Consider the following 23,992-nt stretch of genomic DNA (forward strand, 5'->3'; position numbering starts at 1 on the left):
ATACCTTAGAAAACAACAGAAATTTTCAGAAACAATCATTTTTGCGATTGACTTTCAGGTAACGATATGTTACGGGCCTGACCCAAGGCTAAAAAGCTACTGTTGAGTTCAAAAGCTGGTTGAGCCAGGGCTCAAGCAAAGAATAAAAATGCTTGTGTTAGACAATATGCTAAGGTTAAAAAAACCCCAAACCAAAACCAAAAACAACCCAAAAACCCAGAAAAGGGAAAGTCACAGCACATGGATTCACATCTTTCTGATCTGTAAAAATGGGATTGTATTTGTAACGCTTCCCAAATATAAGACTGCTCAGTGGTAGGATTCTGGAGCACAGTGATCTCTAGTAAGAGGAAGTGACTAGAATTACAACTACGTTTTTATCTGACAAATTTTAGAAAAGATCTGATCGCTGTAGATGACCTGTAGTATAGGAAATTGTGCTGAGACAATGGGGAGCAGCGCTTGCTGCAAGCAGCAAAGGTTTTATTTCCCTTCTATCAAGGAATTGAGGGGAAGCCACTGTGAAGTTAAAACATGAGTGTATCTGTAGAAAAAATAACCTGAAAATCATCTAGTGATTTTTTCAAATCTCAGTAGAAGCATGAAGTGCTATCTCCATCTAGTTTTTACCTGTCCCCTTGCGACTGATAAATGTCTTAACCAGAAAAAAATTCACAGCACAATCGATACTATCTATTTGCAACTGTTGTGATGGATTCCAAGAAGTACTCGTATACTGGGAGGCTTGTGAAAACATCAAAGATAAGGGCTGTGAACCAGCAATATCATGTGATTTATTTTTTTTTTTTTAATGTGACTAAAAGGCACATTAATTGAGGTGTTGGTTAAACATTTAGAGAACCAGTGAATTGGAGATGATTAAAAAAAACCAAACCACCAAACTGTCTTTTCAAGAGGACGAAATGATGTGGTTTGATGCAATCTCAGTGAAGCTGGAGGAGAGTATCTTGTTGAATTCAAAGGCCTTCTGATTCAGGGGTGGATACAGCAGAAATAGGTTTTCAGCAATGAGGGTGCTTCTCTGCTGTATGTTGACAGGCTGCACCAGCATGCTGGCAGGTAGGCACAGAAATGACACACTTTGCCAACACTGCAGAGTCAAACAGCACTATTGCTTTATTATGGGAGATGTGGTTTAAGAAGCCATTAAGTAGCCATGCAGTTTGGAATTGAAGCTAACTGGAAGAGCAGGGATGTGAACTGACAGACACTTGTGGCTTTCAGAGCAAATTTTTAGTACTGTAGGAAAGCTTACTTAAATGGGTTAAGAAGGATCTCCAGTTAATACTTGCTATCTTTAATTCAAAAGATTGTGTGGAGGTCTGAGTATCGGTGGGAGCCTGTCTTCCAGGTTACTGATAGCTCCCTTGCTAGTATAGCAAATGTTGCTGGAAATAACTATATGGTTGTTCCTGTAAGAAAGCTTGAATTTTAATCTACTTTGCAAACACAGAACCTTTCTGAATATTCATTGTTCAATAAAATGATGCAGTTAAAAGGTGTTGGCCCTTTGAGATTGCATTTTGTACTAGACCTCTCACTGTTGAGGTTTACAGACTTTACTTACATCGTTATATATTTAGTGTATGTCCAAATAGTTATATGGTTGAGAAATTGGTTTCAGTTTTGTTTTTAGTTTCCATAGATAACTGATGGGTATTAACGGTAAGAACCACTACAGACAAAGTGAATAGTAAAAAAAGAGCCTGCTTGTGTGAGTACAGAGTGGGTATGTCTTTGCCCTGAAGTGTACGAATAAACTCTTGTTGCAGAGATCAGTTCACCAAGGATGTTGTGTGCACAATGTAAAGAAACCAGGAGGTGTTGCACTTTCACAGTGACCTAAGTTGTTGCATGAAGCCCTGTGGGTGATTGTGAATTTGTCTTTTAGTGATTCCTCCACCAAACAGCAGATGCTGTTTGGGGGGCCTTCCTTATTTCTTGTTTTGTTGCAAGATATACGGCATATTATCAAGAATTGATTATAATATTTGTCTTTTTTTTTTTCTTTCAATTTTATGGTTCTGTAAAGACTAGATGGTGTCTAAAATATAGAGTCAGGTAGAAGCTATGTAAAGCTTTTGTCCTGAAGAATTCATTTTGTTTTTTAAAAAAAACAAACAACCACAAACAAGCCCAACAACAAAAACCAAACAACCAAACACAACCCACCCCAAAAACCCAAAAAAATCCCCACATACCTAAAATATTTTTTAATGCTTCACATTTGAGGCATCTTTCTTAAAAACTGAATGTTACTGAGATATTAAGATAATGTGATAATGGTGATCTAAATTATTGGACTGTTTGAGTACATATGGTACAGTGCCGCTTTGTAATCTTAGAAAGTCATTGTTAGTTTTCAAAAATCTCATTGGCATTAAAACTGAAATGAGCAAAAGCTGAGCTTTGAAACAACAAAACCAGTCTTAGCAGGAAAGAAGGATAAAGGGATTATGTTAGTATTATTTTAAGCCAGTACCCCAGACAAGGTAGTTGCCCGTTATTTCTTGCCTGTATGAAGCTCTCCTTATAAGGTACAAACAACTGAACACTCCTGTGGAGGTAAGAAATAGACATAACTACTTAACAGAGACTTGCCCTCATTGGCAGTTTTTTAGAGGTGATATCAATGTATATAAACTGGTTTCACACTCTGGTTGCTTTCTCAGCTACAAAGGGATAAGGAGAACATAGTTCTACTTACTCAAATGTAAGCATTTAAATATTTGTGAATACAGATTATTTAAATGATGTAAGCAATTTTGTAAACCAGTTCCAGTCTTGGTCTCAGTGTGTATGCATACCATGTTGTACTCTTACCAGTTGGATTGCATGCATGGTGCCATTGCACTCAAACTAAAAAAAAAAAAAAAAAAACCAAAAAAAAAAACCCAACAATAAAAAACAACCACCCCAAACCCTCAAAGAAACCAAAGGGGGAAAAAAAAAGAAAGGAAAAAAAAAAAAAAAAGAGGTAAGCACTTTAGTTGCAACCCTGTCTTTCCAGGTCACTTCTGTGTGGGCAACTTTTATTGTGTATAAGAAGACTCTGGAAGTGGTACATGTAAAACTCAGGTATGCAAAACAATTGTTTATTAATTGATAGGCTTGAAAGCTAGGACTGATAAATCGCCAAACCAAGCGTTAATATTCCCTCTGTTCCCAGTGAGTCAGATGAGGAAGGTGCTTCTCTGTAACAGGCTGATCCTCGATGATACAGATTTGTTCTCTTCCAGTTCTCCTTTTTCTCATCCTGTAGGATTTTATACCCTTTCATGCAGGTACTTTTCCTCTTGATTTATTGAGCTGCTAAATATTACTATCCTGACAAATCTCTGCATTTTTACTTTTTTTTTTTTTTAATTAAAAAATGTAAAAAAGATTTGCCAGATTCATGAACAGTATGTACTTAAATGGATGCTAGGTAGGGATACTGTCCTCTAACATCTATCATAAGCAGTTCTGGATGCTGGAGAAGTATTGGAAGAATGAACCATAGGAAATGGCTGGGCTTGCGTGCCCTCTCTAAATAGCCTGACTGTAACAAACATACTGGGCTAGATGGACTGTTGATCTGATTCAGTAGGACGTTTATTATGTTGAATGTGCTTGTAGATATTTTGAGTTCATTGACTTTTGATGTCTTCTGTCTCTTGTGGTTCTCCTTGCTCTGAAATTCTGAAAACGTTAGCTGAGAAAAGTTTGGAAACAAAATATTTTGCCTTCTGGGAGCATGCCCTAACCACCAGCCCGTACTGCTGTGTTTTCAGCCTGTTTTGTTCTGAGCTCAGTGAGTAAATAAGTATTTTACATTGAGTAGAACAGAACCAGCAGAAGATATTGAGGCATCCATCTGCAGTGAGGCTTTACAATTTGAATTAACAAAAGGACTGCAGTCCTTTTCCTGACTAGTAGTCACCACTTGTTTCTGAAGCAGTAAATGATGAGGGGGCTCATGTTCCTTCAAACAGAGCGTTAAGTTAAACTGGGGTATTTCAAAACTGTGGGAGTATCCTACCTATTGATTCATTGGACAGAAAGAGAACCACTGACACTGCCAATTTTGGGAGTCTCAGATCTTATTTTCTTGGGGTTTGTAACAAGTATCTAAAAGCTAAATGTGTAAAATATGGCCAAATAATTTGTATTGACATTTCTGGAGTTCTCTTCCTTCCATGGAAACTAATAATAGAAAAAGTATAATTCTGGTTGGTCTGATCTCAAGTTTTATTAACTTTATTTTTTGACTTGGAATTAAAACTGAAAAATTAGTTCTTTACATGTGCTATCACCTGACTGTATGCAGCTGAATCTGTGGGAACTTAAGGCTGCAACTAGTATAGCTTGTAATAAAAGAATAAACTTGTCACTTGTATAACCTTTACTAAGAATGGTAAAACCCTAAATTACCTTTAACCTTAATTTTTTAATTATCATCCACATTATCTTTGCTTGCAAGTGCAACTTGGATAGTTATTCTGTGATAAACAATTTGGATCTGTTTCTATGCAACTTGCTAAAGAAACCCTAAACCTACTGTGTTGTATTAAATCAATGCTGGGTTCACCGGAAGGTGACAATATATCTCTTCAGCCTGCACAATTGCAGTACCTTATTACTTTATTATACAGCAGCAATAGTTATAATAAGTCCTGCTTAAAAAGGACAGATATCCATTATTTGTGTGTTTGAAGTCTTTATTGGCTAAAAAGGCTTTGCGGGGATATGTTTTATGGCAAGTTAAGCTACTGGAAAATGTAAAATGTCTTTTATTTTGGGGCAATAATCAGTTGCATTCCTGCTAAAGCACAGTTACAATTCTTTGTTGGCATGCACACATTTCACTGCAGCTAAAGGCCCGAACCATGGCCCAGTGAACTCAGTGAAAGCCCTTAAATTCACAGCAGTGGACTTTGGATCAAGCTCCTAATGAATGATTTATTCACTTTAAAGACCTTACTTAGCTTTAATTCCATCTTATTGACTTCTGTAATAGGCTTTCTTGACTTAATCTGTCTTGACACTTAGAAAATATTTGTTATTACAGGGTGTAAAATAACTAAATGTTTCACTTTCTCCTGCTATTAATTGCCAGGACTTTTAAGAGCTGCTCTATATATTCTTGTTCTTGAAGTGTTCATTATGACCACTGTAATTTGGCACATGGAATAAGATGCAGGTATTGTACACAAAGCATTACTGTTTTTGTTTTGTGATAAATTCAATAATGTAATATATAACTTTTGCTTTAAAGCTCCTTTTTATTGACTACTAGAGAACTTACATTCAAAGGTCTTCTAATGCAATTATCTTTCTGTATTTTTTTTAATATATGGTCTACTTAGAAATTAGAAGAGAAGGCAAGGAATTATATGTACTTTAAATCTATTATTTTACAGTTTATGCAAGTATCTCCATATTTTTTTCACAATTTAGAAATAAGGAATCAGAAAAACTAATTTTACTTCTTGAAATCCTAAGCCTGTTATGGAACCAAGTCTGTATTCCAATAGGCAGTCTCTGGGTTCTGATGGAGGGCCATGATTCTTGCAGCCGTGGCTAAAAATTGCTTATTGCTTCTTTTTTTTTTTTTTTTTTTTTTTTCCTTTTATACCTAGGTGAAATGTCATCAAAAGTGCCAAGCATTAAACTGAAAATTGATCCTCGGGATCTGCAGATCCAGACGTTTACAGTGGAGAAATTACTGGAACCACTGATAATTCAGGTATTTTAGTATTGCAGAAAATAAATTGCATAACCATAGAGGGAAAGGAATAAGTCTGAAGAACCCTGGCTAAGGACACTATTATGAAAAGCAGGCGTACCCAGAGCTCTTCTCTACTTGTAGTTTACTCTAGCTCAGAAACTGTCCAGCGGGATCTGTCTTCTTCCAGATTTGGCCATTCATTTAGTCACTTCCTTTTTTGCAAATGCTACACAATATATCATATCAAATGTTGCATGTTCTAGCTAGTCCCTTGTACATTATTATCTAGTGGAGGTTTAAATGTACAACACACTGCAAATGGATTTCCAACAAATGAAAAGTTTCATATTGTAAGTAGTGTACAGAGTGGAAGAGAAAAGCCTTGAAATCCGTAGGCGAGCTTCTTTATCTGAATTTTGAAAAGAATTGCATTCTGTTGCATTTTAGAATACATGCCATAAGGACAGTGCAATTGTTGCATATTGTATAAATCTACATTAGTACTTTTCTTTCCAACTAAAGAAATCTTGACCGAGGCATGTAGACCTCATTTTGCAAATAATGTGTATAACTAAGAAAGTGTTAAAAGAGCTCTGTAGCAATATGTTACAGGTAAAGAGCAGAAAAGACATCTTCTGTTTTGAAACTCAGGCTGTTTTGAATTTTCTCTTCATTGTACTTAGAGATGCTGGGATACCTGCATTTAATTAGTCAGTTACACACAGCACAAGGATGCCAGCTTATCACTGGCCTTCAGCTGTGCCAAGATGTTGTAGATGAAACTACTTGTCACAGCTGCACACTGCTTATTTAGTATTCTTTTCCCGGTGGCAGAGGGTATGTTTGCGTGGCAGTCACTGCTCTGGCTGCAGTTTGTGTAGGTACAGAAAGGTGTGACTTCATTCAGAATTTTCTTTCAGTTGCTAACATACATAGAATACTTTGTTGTTTTTCAGGTTGTGAAGATGGTCAGGTACAATGGCTATGAAGTAGTTTCAGTGGTTCATTAAGATCCTTCCAAGCTCTTTGAGTAATGCCTCTTACAAGACAGTAACTATTGGTTAAATAGCTTATGTTAACAATCAACAAACAAAGCATACTGGGAGGATGACCGTTTGTAAATGGAGCAAAGCCACATTGAATACTGTACTCTGGCTGTTATTCTATTTATATACATGTAAGAATTGGGGATGTACAGCATATTTAAAAAAAAGGTAAGGACATATCTATCAAATTTTCCAATTTTTCCATTTTTTCAATTTGCAGCTTCTCTTTTTCTAGAAAAGACATAAATAAAATCATTTTAATTAAGACTGAAACACTTAGTATTGTACTTGGACAGATATTAAAGGAAATTTTTTTTTTTCTCGTACAACTCATGGGCTTCATTTGACTGCAGTAAGCCACTTAGGTACATGGCAAATTTTGTTATTCCAGGAATGCACTTCTTTTCACACAGACTACTCTGATGACATCTTTCCTTCTCTGTCCTGGGAGCCAGTCCTTTGCATGCTCTTTCCTTGGGCTTGCCAAGGGGTGGTGACCAGTTACAGGGGAACAGTCAGATTATAATTAAAGAGACAGCACATAATGATTGGAGGGAAGAGTAGAGAGATGAAAGATGAAGGCAATAAAAGGATGAGTATGTTTGGTGTGATGGTTCTATGTTCATTTGGACTTTCAAGTCAGAAAAGTCCTTTGTTTATTCCAGAAGTGCTGTATGTGCCCTAAAAGCTAGGAAAAGCGAAGAGATGCTGATCATGTTTTATAACAGTTGTAGAATAGTTGCTTTTAAAAATCAGTTAATTCATTGAAATAAGTTTCTCATTAACAAATAAAGTTGCATTTTCCCCGTTTGGAACTTTTGCCTCTCACTAATTTATCCAGTTTCTTTTATTAATTTTTCATTATCATCTTTGAAATTTCTTCTCTTATTTTTGACTTGATCTTCTTTTCCTCTGTTACTCATTTGTCCCTTCTGGAAGATTCTTTTTTTTTTTTTTTTTTTCCAGAAAGAAACCTTTTCTTCTTATCATTACTTCATTTCCAGCTGTTACTAACTGAGCTGCCTCTAACTCATCTTGTCTGCCTTTATTTTTGCCTGGGTGTGACTGACGGTGTATAAAGCCTCAGTTAACAGCTCAGTGGTTTGTGCGAAGCTCTCAAGCTGGAGCATCGTATATGGATGGATTATAAAATTAGTTTCAGAGTAGTAGGAAGAGATGTCTTGATAGACTGCATTTTAAAACCTTCTCTTGTACACCAGTAGGTCAGACTGTGCTGAGGCAAGCTGCTACACTGTGGGTATTTTTAGAGGAGATGAAGAAATGTAAATTTTGGCATGAGATTTGCAGGATTAAAGAAACTTGACAAAACAAAGAAATACAGTTCCAGAACAAAACAAAGAAGCCATCTACGCTTTTTAATTTTTTTTTTTTTTTAAAGCTCTTCTCAATCATCTTCAAAAAGCTTGAGTCTGTTAAAAATAGAAATGCTTTGGTTCAAAGAGAATACGATTTTGGCTGTCTGTTCCCACTCTCAACTATAATGCTTTGGTTTTTTTGTAACAGAACTACGGAAGGGAAACTTGCATTTTGAATGGAAAGGAGACAGGAAAAAACTTTGAAAATGCAAAAGCAGGGATTAAAACTAATACTCAATGAAGGATAGAAAGGCAATAAATGAACATTGATCTATGATTAGAAAGAGAATCAGACCAGTCACAGATAAAAATGAATAGTATGCTCTGGCTTGTTTCACTGGCAGCTGCTGGTTTGAATGCAGTTTAACTTTGAGATTTATGTTCTAATTTATTTATTTATTTAATAGCCTTGTAATGCTCTGGTCGGAAAGAGACAGTGGAAGTGTTTGAGCTTTTCCGAAGTCTGTCCTAGCCCGTTATGCTAAGTGTTAGAGCAATCATTAGATTAACAGCATTGATATGGGAGAAAATGAAGGCAAAACCAGCCTATGTGGAAGTAACTTTGCAAATGACTTTGATGATAGATTATCGCTCTTCACTGCAATCTGCAATTCACAGCAGTGATCACTTTGATACTGTGTAAACAGTATGACACTTTGGTTTGTATAAAACCCTCTCTGACTTGGCAACTTCTCTGGCCCTGGTATAAAACAGTGCCCCCGAATTACAATGTTTGGGGGATTGTAGGAGCTGCATTTCCCTCTTTGCATCGCAAAGAGTGGCCTGACCCAGGTGGTAAATTCAAATAGTTCTGTGCAGGGCTCTGCAGAGGTAGAAACTCTGTTGGAAGTGAATAACTGCATTAGTGTAATTCTGTGTCCGGCCTTACAAATTGTGCTATCATGGGGATGTACTACTAGCTGCACTCTGTTTTCTATCTATTGCAAAAAAGTTTCTTTAATACTGTCCAGTTGCCCCCTCACCAGAAGGGGTTCTCTCTGTCCATGTCCTTTATTTTATTTTATTCCATGTGCTTTGACGACATTAGTTTTGAAAGGAAGGCTTTTAGGTGAAATTCCCTATCAATGCATTTGGCACACTACAAGTGATAGTTGTCAAAATTGACATCATTCAGCTGACAGCTGCCTTGATGTAAATTGGGTACATGCTCAGACAATCTTTCTTTAATTCTGGGCTTTTATCAGAGATGTGCTCTGTTATGGAGCAATTAGTGTGAAGCAATCAGTAGATCATAAAGCATTTTCGTTCACATAGCTGATGTCTAATATTTGTCATGCCTGTGCTAGATTCACTCACAAAATATAACAATTAATGTAATGGAAAATATCCTTTTGCTTTATCTCATCCTTGGAGACTGAAATCTGTTTAATCTCTTTGCTATACTATGTAATGATTACAGTCATGCTAGGTATAAATTTGGTTGTGTAGCAAGCTATTATAAGAATTTTTCCTTTTGAATTGATGTACAAGTTTTAAAAGATACGATGAGATTCATACAGCTTCATTAATTCATGCAGGAAACACTTCATAACTGCCTTTGCTCTGCAGTCATTCCAAGTCTTATAAGCTTTAAATTTGCCATTTCTTTGGATATTGTATCCAAAGTGCTCTCTATATATTTTTGTATACACACACTTTTAATATATGTGTGTTGTGTGTGTGTATGTATACACAAGTAAATATTTGTCAGAGCTTTTCCTTGCCAAACCTCTTGTCTTCCATCTATTTAATTTTTATACATATGATGCCTGAATGTGTTTAAGAGTCATTGAGATGTGGTGTTGGGGGATATGGTGTAGGGGAGAACTTTGTTAGAGTGGGGTTGGTGGTTGGACTTGATGATCCCAAGGGTCTTTTCCAACATGAATGATTCTATGATTCTGTGATCTAAAGAAACCTCATGGCTACAATAGACAGGTAAATTTTACAGAATACATAGAGACATCCATGTGTTCTAGAGTCCCTTCCATCACCGATGAAAAATAGGCAATTTGAAAGGCATTTATTCTCACCTGTCGTTCACACTGACAAAAGTTTGCTCACACAGAAAACACACACTGTTGGTTTTAGTTCTGTGTATAGTGTGTTTGCTTTCTGCACACTGCAAGTGGTTAACCAGTGTTTATTTGTACGGGCAATACTTTGTTAAACGTCTGACTCGGATGTGAAACAGTGAGCAGGGGGTCCTGCTGCTGTTATTAGATCACTTCCCCCCCTCCCCCCCCCCAAAATATCTAGGGATTGCAGTAACGCTGAACTAAATTTTAAACAAAAAAGAATGTTTTATGATTGGTGCTTGAAGATACTTTGATATTAATATCAAAGGTGAACCAAATATTTTGATACTCAAAGTACCAAGACATTGTTTCCTTAACTACTGCAATATTAAAATACTGTCTGTAAAGCTGTGAGGAACTGAATATAGCATTGGAAGACAGGTGTACTCTTCGCTGGGTAAAAAACTGGCTGGATGGCCGTGCCCAGAGATTGGTGGTAAATGGAGTTAAATCCAGTTGGTGTCCAGTCACAAGTGGTGTCCCCCAGGGTTCGGTGCTGGGGCCGGTTCTCTTTAATATCTTTATCAATGATCTGGATGAAGGGATTGAATGCACCCTCAGTAAGTTCGCAGATGACACTAAACTGGGCGGGCGTGTTGATCTGCTTGAGGGTAGGTTGGCTCTGCAGAGGGATCTGGACAGGCTGGACCGATGGGCTGAGACCAATGGTATGAGGTTCAACAAGGCCAAGTGCCGGGTCCTGCACTTGGGTCACACCAACCCCATGCAGTGCTACAGGATTGGGGCAGAATGGCTTGAAAGCAGCTCGACAGAAAAGGACTTGGGGGTGTTGGTTGACAGCCGGCTGAATATGAGCCAGCAGTGTGCCCAGGTGGCCAAGAAGGCCAACAGCATCCTAGCCTGTATCAGGAATAGTGTGGTGAGCCGGACTAGGGAAGTGATCATCCCCCTGTACTCGGCACTGGTGAGGCCCCACCTCGAGTACTGCGTTCAGTTTTGGGCCCCTCGCTACAGGAGGGACATTGAGGTGTTGGAGCGTGTCCAGAGAAGGGCTACAAAGCTGGTGAGGGGCCTGGAGGACAAACCTTATGAGGAACGACTGAGGGAGCTGGGGTTGTTTAGCCTGGAGAAGAGGAGGCTGAGGGGAGACCTTATCACCCTCTACAACTACCTGAAAGGAGGTTGTAGAGAGATGGGGGCTGACCTCTTCTCCCTGGTGACAAGTGATAGGACGAGGGGAAACGGGTTCAAGTTACGTCAGGGGAGGTTTAGATTAGATACTAGGAAACATTTTTTCACTGAAAGGGTTATTAAACATTGGAATAGGCTGCCCAGGGAGGTGGTGGATTCACCATCTCTGGAGGTGTTTAAAAAAAGGGTAGATGGGGCACTTAGGGACATGGTTTAGAAGTGGCTCTTGTCAGGGTAGGCTAAAGGTTGGACTCGATGATCTTAAAGGTCCCTTCCAACCTCAACAATTCTATGATTCTATGACTGCTGCATGATTCCTTAGAAATTCAGTATTTGGGATAACCATGACAAAAAATCCCACCCCTTCAGCCTAATAAATAATGGCAATAACAGGCAACAATAACATGATTCAGCTTTGCAGCTGTGATGGCATATGGGCTTAAAAATCTCACTTAAAAAAACCTTGTGCCTCTAGCAAAAGGCAGTTGCTCCTGCCATAGATACAAAATAAACTCTTGATAATGATTTCCATTGAATGCTGGGAGACCTGCTGTATGTGGCAACGAGAGTGTGTTAATAACAGGGAAATGCAGTCGGGCAGGAGCAGGATTAATGGGGATATGTTTTTCTTTTTTCTTATAATGATATAATTTTGACTGTGTATTCTGCCACTACAGTACAAGCTGTGTTGACAATGGATCGAAAGGGCACGCTATATTAGCTACTGTGTAGTTCAATTATTTCTGTGTAGGATCTGCATAAAATTTTTGCATTCAACATTGGGATTCTGTATTAGAGAATCCAGAGTAGTTTTTCTGTATTTCATAGTCTCCATGAGCCAAGAACTACCTATCAAATTTTAACTTGAATTTGAGATCAGAAGCTGGCTGATATTTCCTGACAGTGATGTTGAAGATGAAGGGTCTTGCAGTCAAGAGTTTTCACTTGCAGGACTGATTATTTTTTCATATTTTTCCGTTTGTTTTGTTTCCTTTCCTCCTCCAAAACATGTGAATGAACAGTACATAGAATATTATTTTACATAAAAAGGAGACTACAGTGAAAATCTGAGAAATAGAAGATATTATTTTCTGGGAATGGTGATTAAATAGTTAAGACCTTTTAAAAATGTCTTTTACTGATAGGTTTTTGTGGAAGCTTCTAATTTTTTTACAGTATTTAATGCCTTTCTTGTTGGAAGTATCAGCCTGCAATTTCTCTAACTTGCTCTTAAAAAATATGATAATTGAAACTGCATTAAGTGCTCTAGAAATAATGTTACAGGGTTTGTAAAAATAAAAGATATTAAGATTCTTATTCCCAGTGCATTCTCTACCAGCTGGCTGATTTATATGCAAGAAATAATTTCATTTACTTTCTTTGAGCCACAGTCAGAAAAATACCCAAGCCCACTTTAACAATCTGAGACAGAGTTATTTATGTTGCTGTCTCCGTGTGACATGCCAAAGCAGTCGATGTCAAGTGGCTGGTCCTTTTTCCCCCAGAATTCCACATGAATGATGTAGGGGTCAGGGCTTTTGTCTTTCAAAGATGTGTTTACAGAAATGCTTCCCAGAGCATGTTTGTCAGTTACCTTTAAAAATGCTGATTTATGAAAAACACTAAAGTGTCTGAATTAATGAACAAAGTGAGCTAGGGCACAGCCAGCGCGCTTCTCATTAGGTACCTGTGAATGGAGCCCTTTTCCTTAGACCAGCTCAAACCACAAGCTCTACTGCAGCCATTAGCTAAGTTTGTCTGCTGGACTGAGAAATTCATACCCAGCTTTTGCTTTGCTTATAGAGTATTGTTGATGGTTGGAATGCCATTTAACAAAATGAAGCAATTATATAAAATGTGTTCATTGACCTCCAAGACTAGATCTGTACTTAATATTGTACTATCCATGTTCTGCACAGAGAACAAGATAGGAGGAGCTTAAAAAACATCGGGGAACTCAATGAAAATAAAGTATGTTTTAAAATATCTATATAAAACTTTTCTTTTAAAATCTTTTAGAAATCTTTCCTTAGTGTGACAGCTCAAGCAATGCTTTAGAGGAACAGTCTGTTAGAAACATTCTGTTGGAGTGTGGAGGCTGCGGTCAGATGATGAGGAATGTGGAGTGGGACGCTATATAAAAATAAGTTCTTTATGGATGTTGAAGTGCATTGGTCAGAAGCATAATTTGGACAAAGCTGCAGTAAACATACATTCTGAGTAAAATGATGTACAATTATAATGTTGAGAGCGCATGCCCTCCCCCCCCCGCCTTCCAATTTTGAGGTGCTGGCTTCTGACAGCTGCAGTCCTCCTTTGTAAGAACAGAAAGTATTTTGAAATGTTTCTATGCTCATTTTGGGTATTTGCTTCTGAGATAACTTGGGAGATTTCAGCTGGAAGTATGGGAAGATTCAGCACGGATTATAATTCCTGCCTTGGCTGAAGCTTTCTTAAGTAGCATGAGTAATTTTTATTTTCATTTTATCATGAGGAAATTTTAAAATAAGCAGTGTCAGGAGTTTGCATCAGGGTTAATACGACAGTGAGATTTCTATTAACTTAGCTTTGATCATATAGAAAGAAGAATACGAAGATGAGGCATATTAAGTAAAATTATCTGTCAAATCTGATTCAGCAGTTTTGCCCATTCTCAGTATGTATGCTGAGCTTGCCTGTCTCTCTCTAAAGCAGGGGGAATCTCATTGCTTATTCTCAACTATATTAATTTGATTTTTTTTTTTAATTTGAAAACAATATAAATTCACTTACAGAACTTACACCGTTACTGTCTCTTTTATTTCTTTTAAATGTAGGTTACAACGCTAGTGAACTGTCCACAGAATCCTTCTAGTAAGAAAAAGGGCCGTTCCAAAAGAGCTCGTGTCTTGCTAGCTTCTGTGGAAGAAGCCACTTGGAATCTGTTGGACAAAGGGGAAAAAATTGCCAAGGAAGCAATTGTGTTCAAAGAGGAACTTCATGCAGCACTTGCTGATGTCCAGAAAGAGAGTAAGTATATGACAAGTAATTTAGGCATCACAAGGAATTAGCTTAACTGTCTAACCCTGGTGTCAACGTGAAGCTAGGATATCCATGAGAAATATGTTTTGATGTGCACGTGCCTGAATTTTGAGTTGTCTAGTTGTATGTTCTCAGCTACCACTTGTAAGGAGGTAAAGTGTGCAAGCTGGGCCCCATTGTGGAAAACCACTTATATCAGTGGAAGTTTTGTTTTTTCAATGAAAATGTTTCATTTTCATTCAAACAAGTGTTTTTGTTTTTTTCAAGGAAGACAGGATGCCCCTTGTTAATTTTAGTGGCTGTTAAGCACAAGTTTAAGTGAGTGCATGCTTTAATACTCTTCTTGAAAAGAACTGTTTACCTGAATCTGGGATTAAGGCCTTTTAGTTAAAAATTTGTAAACAGAAATCTTCCCTCTTCTGTGCAGTAGCAAGGCCTTAATTTGGGAAGTTGTAACAGTCTCATTTTGAGACTTCAGTAGGAGGAAGATGGATTCTTTAACCTACTGTAAGAGTCATCCCCTCATGATAGAGCAGCACATCTTTGGTGAGTTTTGCTATATTCCATTTCCTCGTGCCCTATCTCCCTGTTTCCAACTAGACTCCCAGAACAGGAGTAGGTTTTATGATCTGCTCAGAACACTGTATTAGCCACTTTCTTTCAGCCTCTTCGTTGCTTTGTTGGTTTTTACTCTCCCCATGGATAATCATGGCCTATTGGGTGAATATGAAGGTCAGGCTCAAATAGTAATAAGCTGGATGACAGACATCCAAATCGTGTTCCTGCAGAAATCAACCTTGAAAATGGATTCAGGAGAAGGTTTCAGAGGAAAAAGGGGACAGAAGAGTAATGCTTTTAGTGCCTGGTCATTCCAGAATTATGTCCTTTCATTAGTGCTCCATGAATTTTATAAACAAATGGTTCCTGATGGTTGCCTGAAATCAGATTAAGAGGCCCTGATGAAAGCCTTCCCAAACACATAGGAGCAGACAAGGAAAGAACAATGGTCTGTACCATAAAGTCATGGCCAGGCGATGTTACTGAATGAGCTGGCAACCAGGCTCGGTTTTATCAAGGGGCAAGGTGGGCTTCAGTTGCCTTTTCACTACTGAGCGGTGTGGCATATGTTCTTATGCTGTGTGACAACTTGTGCCTGAAGGACTGTGTGTTAACCATGTAAATCAGGTCTTTATATCACTCTGCTCTTACTAAGGTTGCAACTTAGTGAGGATTTTTTTTTTATTATTTTTTATTTTGTGTTTCTCCGTGTGCAGCTGGGCCAATTTCTGAGTCTCTGCTGTTGTTCAGGGTAGTGCTTACTAGCTATTGGCTTCCTCTGGATCCAGAGATGGCTGCATTTTAGAGTTTGACATATGCATATGGTGTCTGCAGTACCTTAAGGTCCTTTGTGATTAAAAGCATTATGACCAGCAAATATCATTGTTATCTGTCATGCTGATAAGCTGAGGCTTTAAAAAAAATCATTCATTTTGTAGTACTCGTAAAATGTTAGCCCATCCATTCCAGGCCGATAACACAAGACAGAATAAAATATATAGTTTTATATTGATTTTTATACATAGATAATATAAAAATATTTCACATTTTCAATTTATTTATTGATTCTCAGCCAAGACCAGAGATAACTACAAAAATAAATAATACATAAAGTAGATTATGTACACCTCATACATTTTAAAAGAAAGTTAAGTCCATGTTATCACCTATCGTTATGCAATGACAAATTGAGTATTCATAGCCAATCTTCCTCCAAGGATTTGCCAAACCGCACAAGTTAATTTTAAGAAGTTGGTGAACAATTGTAAAATAAATAGGAGTATGTTAATTTTGCAGATATTTTTAGTCCTGTGAAGCTGTGTATTATTTTTAATTTGTGGTATGCCACATTATATATAACTTTATTGCCTGTTATTCAAGTCACATTCTGCTGCTGTTAAACGCTTCATGTTATTTACTTGAAGCTCTTTGAAAGGTTGTGGGTCAGAAACTGTGCTTGCATGTGGTCACCTGCTATGTGTGTCATAGCATATAGTATTTAATTTTCTGTGGGCATATTTTTCTGTGGTGACTGGCAAGTATTTTATTAATATGCTCGTAAATTATGAATTTTTACATGTGGCTACAGCTTGTGTTTACTGTGCAGGGGAATTTTGAAAGAATGCTCTAGATAATTTCACTCAGATGTGAACCAAACTGTCAGTCCCAGAGCTGCACACCAACATCTGGAAAGAATAAATACTCTCACCTCTTCTCGCATTTTAGCTTGCGTCACTCACTGAGCTTGTTGAGTTGAAGACTATAACATGAAATTAAATGCTTATTTATTTTGAATGCAAATCACCAGTGTGAAAATGCTGTTTTGTTACTCTTGGAGCTCATTAATAGGATTCCTTTTAGAAGGGTGATAGACTTTTTTTAAGTTGCTAGTGATAATTCTGTTCATAATTATGTTTTGGGGGGTATAAAGGGGCAAATTATTAGGATAAAAGTGAACAGTGAAGATAAGATAAAGAGAAGATTTGTCATATATTAATTCATCTGATGCATTAGTTACTTGTCTCTTCAGAAATGGGGACATGGATATGGCTTTACTGACTATGGTTCAGTCTCGACAAACACTGTCAGAAGATGAGATTTTGGTCTTTCAAATTCAGTTGAGTTCTATTAGTGATATCCGAAAGAAGGTGTTGCTATAATTGATGGCAGATAAGTTCCCTAGATAAATCTCATTTCTGCCTCCTTTGACATCTGCAAAGTTGTACCGAAGATTTATAGTCTTGGAGCTGATCATTTTAATACAGAGGTCCTCCACATTTTTCTGAGTTTACTCTCAAGAAAGTACTTTTTAAGGCCATCTCTGTCCACATCTTGATTTACCTTCTGGAACTCTACTAAATGAGTCACCAGGCAGGCCTTGTGGGTGAGGCACTAAGTGCATCGCCCAGAAATCTACTAGCCTAGTAACTGAAGAACTGCCTTTTCCTGTTGATCTGGTTTGGTGAAGCTTTGTTAAAGGGTACTTTTTGCTCTAAAATAGTGTAATAAACACAAATATAAGTACTTCGAAAAATTCTCACTGCCAGATTTCATGTATAAAGCATTTAAAAAAATTGCTTTCTGACTCATAATATTCTGTGAATCAATGGTAAAATAACTGAGCCTTATACAAAGGAATAAGAAGCATTGTTCAACCATGAATGCTTCCGGTGCTAAACACCAGACTATAATTAATGTCCTTATTCTGATATTTAATCAGTTTTAAGACAAAGCAGTGATGTAGTTTATGTGGGGAAACATTCTCTTAGGAATTTGCATTAAAGTCAAGTGTTATACTTCAGATAATGATTTTTTATGTCAAGGTGTGATTGCTTATAGTTTTCAAACAGCTGTACAGGCATAGCTAAAATGTTTGGTATTTATTGCCATTGCTTTCTGACTATATATGGTCAGAAATACAACAGTTGTTGTCTGTGTTGTTTCTATCTGTTGCAATGTCAATGTTTCATGTGTTTAGCTGTTATCATGCCCAAATGTGTTCCTAGATAAGCCTTTCATCGCACGTAACAGTGAATTGAAAGCAAGTTACTTGCTGGAGTTATATTTTGAGCCTTCAGTTACTTTTTAAAAGAAAATCGGAAAAAAAATATTGATATTTCAAATGTCCATATTTAATGTCTTTTGACATTAAACAGGAGAGGCAAGGCTTTAATGGCATGGAAGAAATTACCATTCACTGGCAAGAAATGGGGAATGTACTGTAAGGTTACTTACTAAAGGAAGGGGATAGTGATCTCTTGTATTATACTATATTCTTATTTGTGTCTGTCATCGTCCCGTGTCCACCCTCCAAAAAAATATCTTAAAAATAAGCTTAGCTTTCTCATCTTTACATTAAGAGGCACATGTGTATGCTCTGCATTTTAGGGACTTTAATTCTGGGTGACAGAATTTAGATATTCAAGTGTCTCAAAATAATCTGTGCTGTACACCCTTTTCATCAAACCAAGCACAGATCGCTCCTCACCTCACTATATCTAGATCAGGTGTCCCTGAGTGGGAAAGGGAGAATGAAGACATGGGTGTAAGGCATGAAGGGGGTGTGTGGTGGCTCTGATTACACATTAGAAAGAACTGTATGAGATGTGGAAGTGGAACTTCCTGATATGCAGTGGTGAAATAATAGCAATGCAACAGAATACAGTGGTATCTGAGTGGGGTAAGGGACTGCGTGGCAGGAGAAAAATGTCCTGTAACAGCTACAGAAAGCTATTGTGAGAATCTGAGTTATCATGGTGTTGAATATTAGGAACATGCACGAGGTATCAATTTGCTTTGCCCTGACACTGATAGTGTCACTTCCAACTGGCTGAAGCAGAATCCTTTATTTGCTGTAGCAGATGTAGATGGTGTTTTTGGGAGCAGAACAGGTGATTATACTAGTGACTAGTATTGATTAAGCTCTTGTTTTTAGAAGTGGTAGGTTGTTTTGTGCTCTGATGTGACATTGACTCCCAACCTTCTCTGGTACTGATTCTGCTTATGTGTTAGTTCATGCCTGTGGAACTTGAGGCTGCAAATACTAGTGTAAATCAGAGTTTATAAGTTTTCTATTATTGGTATAAACCATTGATTATTTTTTTTCTCTCAAGTTCCGTTTGAGACCAGAAAGATTGAAATCCTCTCTCTTTACTGACTCTGGTACTTCCCTCCCTCCCTTAGTCAGTGAGCTGCCTTTGAAAACCGCGTTTCTCTAGAACTGTAAATCCACCAGCCCCTAAGGGTGCAGTTCACAGGAGTGGGTGACAGGACTTTCTTGGCAACAATACCTCCATGTGGGAGGACACAAGAATGGCATAAAATTCACTGCATTCCATGTGGATTTCACACTGCTGCAGTTAAAAATAAAAAACGAGAGGAGAAAGCCAGATGTAAAAACAAATAGAAGAGAGAGAAATGTGATGCTTAGATAGGATTTAGTAGGAGAAAGAAAATCTACTCAAAGAAATAAAAGAAGAAAGCATGATTCTGATGGTCTTGCCTAAACCAATAAAGAACAGTTAACTGTTCCCTGAGCGTGACGTTGAACATTGTCTCTGAGGAGTGCTTGCAGACTGCAGTTAGTGATATTAGTGCAAGCATCTGTATAGACAGATTGTCTGCCATCGGCTAGCAGCCCAGCAGAAGTGTGTACCTTTTCTCAGCTATTTGCCAATGGCAAATTTGCCAAGAGGCTTACAGTTAACTTGTTTTTAAAGGAATCTTTATGTAAGTTTTTGGATATTTTTGGTGCAGGATAAAGTGCATGGATCCTCTAACTTTTTAAAAAATTTCCTGTGCCTGAACTGTTTTGTTTTACTTTTCCCTGTGGTCAAGCATAGATTTTTTTTTTTTTTTAAGTAGGGGTCATTTGACTGTAGCAGGCAGAAACCGATTAGCTAACACTTGGGGATTCATCTACCTGTGTGTGCTGAACAGAGTCTTGGAAGTATCAGTCTTCCAATAATTATGTAGTTATGATATATCTGGACTTTGATTCTTTGAATTGCTTCTCATTTGAATGTCTAAAATAATTGAAATACTGTGAATAATCCCATCTGCCTGGTCTCTAAATTGGAAAGGCATGGATTTGATAGATGGACCACTTGGTGGATAAGGAACTGGCTGGATGGCCGCACTCAAAGGGTTGCAGTGAATGGCTCAATGTCCAAGTGGAAACCAGTGATGAGTGGCGTTCCTCAGGGGTCAGTGCTGGAACCAGTGTTGTTTAACATCTTTGTCGGAGACATGGACAGTGGAATTGAGTGCACCCTCAGCAAGTTTGCTGATGACACCAAGCTGTGTGGCACGGTCAACACACCGGAGGGAAGGGATGCCGTCCAGAGGGATCTGGACAGACTTGAGAGGTTGGCCTGTGCAAACCTCATGAAGTTCAACCAGGTCAAGTGCAAGGTCCTGCACCTGGGTCATGGCAATCCAAACACAAATACAGGCTGGGCAGATAATGGCTTGAGAGCAGCCCTGAGGAGAAGGACTTGGGGGTGTTGGTGGATGAGAAGCTCAACATGAGCCAGCAATGTGTGCGCACAGCCCAGAATGCCAACTGTATCCTGGGCTGCATCAAAAGAAGCCTGGCCGGCGAGTCGAGGGAGGTGATTCTACACCTCTACTCCACTTTCGTGAGACCCCACCTGGAGTACTGTGTCCAGCTTTGGAGTCTCCAACATAAGAAGGACATGGACCTGTTGGAACGGGTCCAGAGGAGCGCCGTGAGGATGATCAGAGGGCTGGAGCACCTCTGCTATGAGGCCAGGCTGAGAGAGTTGGGGTTGTTCAGCCTGGAGAGGGCTCTGGGGAGACTTTGTAGCAGCTTTTCAGTACCTAAAGGGGGCCTACAGGAGAGATGGGGAGGGAGTCTTTATGAGGGAGTGTAGCAATAGGACAAGGGGTAATGGTTTTAAACTGAAAGGGGGGAAATTTAGATTAGATATTAGGAAGAAATCCTTTACTGTGAGGGTGATGAGACACTGGCACAGGTTGCCCAGAGACGCTGTGGATGCCCCATCCCTGGAAGTGTTCAAGGCCAGGTTGGATGGGACTTAGAGCAGCCTAGTCTAGTGGGAGGTGTCCCTGCCCATGGCAGGGGGCTTGGAACTAGATGATCTTTAAGGTCCCTTCCAAGGCAAACCATTCTATGATTCTGTGATTCCCTATTTGTGCCGCTAAAAGGGCACTGTCTTTCACGTTTCATTGTTTGTGACAAATGTAATTAAGGAAGAATAAGACTCGAGGGGAATTACAATAAAATGGATGAAATTGCATCAAACTGTCATGCCGTCTACTGCATTTTAAGAAAGTTCTAACATTATGTTGTTGTTGGAGCTATCATTTTCTGCTACTTGTACTACTCATAGCTCCTGTCTGCCTAGGCTGCATCTCATGGCCCTGTTTTAAGGTCATGATATTATACTTGTTCATCTGGCCATCCCAGCTTACGTCCAACTCGTTTCTAAGGGGTTGGTCATATTCAGACCCTTCTGTCTTGTCTTCGCTCACACACTCACTCACAGTATCACAGAATGGTTGAGGTTTGAAGGTACCTCTGGAGGTCATCTGGTTCAACCCCCTGGCTCAGGCAGTGCCAGCAGTCTGCCCATGTTCAGTCAGCTTTTGAGTATCTCCAAGGATGGAGACACCATAACCTTCCGGGTCAGCCTGTGCCATTGCTAAATCACTCTCATAATGAAAAAACGTTTTCTGATGTTTATATGGAACCTCCTCTGTGTCGGTTTGTGCCTCTTGTCCTGTCACTGGGCACCACTGAGAACAGTCTGGCTCCATCTTCTTTGCACACTCCCTTCAGGTATTTATATATACTGATAAGATCCCTCTGAGCTTTCTCTTCTCTAGGCTGAACAGTCCCAGCTCTCTCGGCCTTTGCTCATATGAGAGGTGCTTTAGTCCCTTAATCATCTTTGTAGCTCAAGTACCCAGAAGATATCAGTGCTGAAATGGTGCTATTTTCAGATTTTAGGACTATTTGAGGTTTTGAAGTGTACCCAGGTGCTTGAAGGACACCCAAATACATATGGCCATTCTCTTCTGGAATGCACAATAGCAGCGATCTGGGCATATAATCCCATGTGGGGCCTGTGAACATGCAGTTCAGCCTTGTGTTTATGGGTAGGTGGAAACATTACCTTAGAAGTTTCTGAGGAGCCTCTGTGCTGTCAGAGGATTATCTTTTTTCTTCCCAACTCTTATTAAATACTCCTGGTAATAGCACTGTCTCTTCTGCTCAGCTAAGCGTTCTCTTACTTCTCTCCTGATCCATTCAGTTCCTAACTCATAGGCTCACCATTCACTCCTGTCCAGGCTTCTCACAACTCAGTACCTTCACTCCTTTCTAATCAACCAATTCCTGTCAAATCTGCTTTCCTTGTCAGTTTTGTTTAGACCACTTTTACTGTGCACAGAGACTCCCCTAGCAGGATATACAGAACTTAAAAAATAAAAGGTAGTTGGTTATTGGGTAATGCATACAGTAGACAGCTAAGACTAATGAGTGACTGAGCAAATTGTTAATGTATTTATTGCCCCCAGTAATGCTGGCCAGTTGTCAGTCATGTGTGAAAACGTTGGCCTCTGTTGCTCCTTTGGAACTGTGGCTCAGTTTTGCAGAGTTGTTATCTTGCAAGTTGATGGGTCTTTTGCCTAAGGTTTATAACTTTTCATGTCAGTATTTTTTTCTTCTTGGATTCTTTGACTGCTAATTACTACTATCTCAGCAACTTTTGTGTTTTTACTTATCTTGTGTGATGTTAGCTAACATACTTTCTTGCACCTTACCAAAAATTTTCTCAGCTAGGGTCATACTGTGGTTGCACTACACCAAACTAGGCCTTGGATCACAGAGAGCTGAACCACAGGACGGAGGATTCCACATAGTCTTCCTCTGGTTGGCTGATTCTCTCACTCTCCCCTGCCACTTCCCTCCGAATTTTCCTTTCCAAGTAACGAGTTCTATTTTATTTTCTTATTGCCTTCCCTTCATTAATTTACTTTCATTTTCTCCAGACTTAAATAGTTTTCACCAGAAGTTCTTCTGAACTGCAGCAGATTCTGTGCCTTAGAAGTTTTAAGTTCCCCAAAGGTCACTGAGTTGACTTGCTACGTCTCCTTTTATCCTAGGAAGTACGTGAGGTTAACAGACCACATTTATCTTGGGATATAAACCTATTTGCAAATCTGGTTTACAGTGCTGAGTTAAAATAAGTTAATAGCTCTTTTGCCTGTGCTCGGATGGCACAAGACACTGCAAAAATAATAGTGAATCTGGTCTGTTTGCTTACCTTGTAAGTAAATGCCAATAAATAATGGGTAGTAGAATACTGTGTGCTGTTTTCTTCCTCTCCTCGTAAATACTTCAGATGTTCTCTATGTCTAAAAAACAAAAGGAGTCGTTCCATAAATAGTGGAACAAGGAGAGTCTGTCTTCCTTCAAATTTACATCTCAACACTTTCCTAGATTCTTTGAAGCTTAGTAGTAGGTGAGCTTTTACTGCCAGCCACACCTTGCTACCAGTGAGGGCTTTAACTTGTTCCCTTTCCTGATTTCTGTTTTAATGGAAAAGTAGTCAGCTAACTTTGAATATCTTCCTGTATGTAAAAATTTTATTGAAGTTGGTTAGAAAGTTCAAAAGTTACCAGGTGGCCAGTCAAGCAGTGATGATGTTAATTTTCTTGTCCTGGGAAACCGCATCTCCCTGATGCTTTAGTCAATGTTAGTTAAAATGAATCCCATGGGACCAAGGTGGATAGCTCTACACTCACACATCTTAATTGCGGAAAAAATTTTCATTGTTTCATGCTTTCTTGTCTTATTAAGACATTGCATGTACCAGCTTCCTGGTTTTGTGCAGATGTGTTCCAGAATCTGACAGTTACAATGGTCTGAATTAATACTTCAGTGTACACATTCCAAATACATAAAAAACATCGGATGTTAACTTGAACTTTCACAGCCTGAAACATAACATGTCAAATTTAAGATATTCCAGACCAATAATT

At 38.6% G+C, this 23,992-nt stretch overlaps 1 protein-coding gene across 5 annotated transcripts in view; it reads left to right on the forward strand.

Annotated features, from left to right (window-relative positions):
- CTNNA3 (catenin alpha 3) overlaps positions 1-23,992 on the forward strand; it is a 542,113-nt gene that overhangs the window by 9,676 nt on the left and 508,445 nt on the right. For 3 of the 5 annotated variants that reach the window (XM_074592075.1, XM_074592076.1, XM_074592074.1), the window contains 2 exons: positions 5,643-5,749; positions 14,200-14,392. In XM_074592075.1, coding sequence (XP_074448176.1) covers positions 5,648-5,749; positions 14,200-14,392 — 295 coding nt within the window. In that variant the 5' untranslated portion in view covers positions 5,643-5,647. Of the gene's footprint in view, positions 1-3,031; positions 3,100-5,642; positions 5,750-14,199; positions 14,393-23,992 lie in introns of all 5 variants that reach the window. The other 2 variants (XM_074592077.1, XM_074592078.1) reach the window with 1 other exon arrangement.

This window comes from Larus michahellis, chromosome 6 (genome assembly GCF_964199755.1).
Source record: "Larus michahellis chromosome 6, bLarMic1.1, whole genome shotgun sequence".
NCBI lineage: Eukaryota > Metazoa > Chordata > Aves > Charadriiformes > Laridae > Larus > Larus michahellis.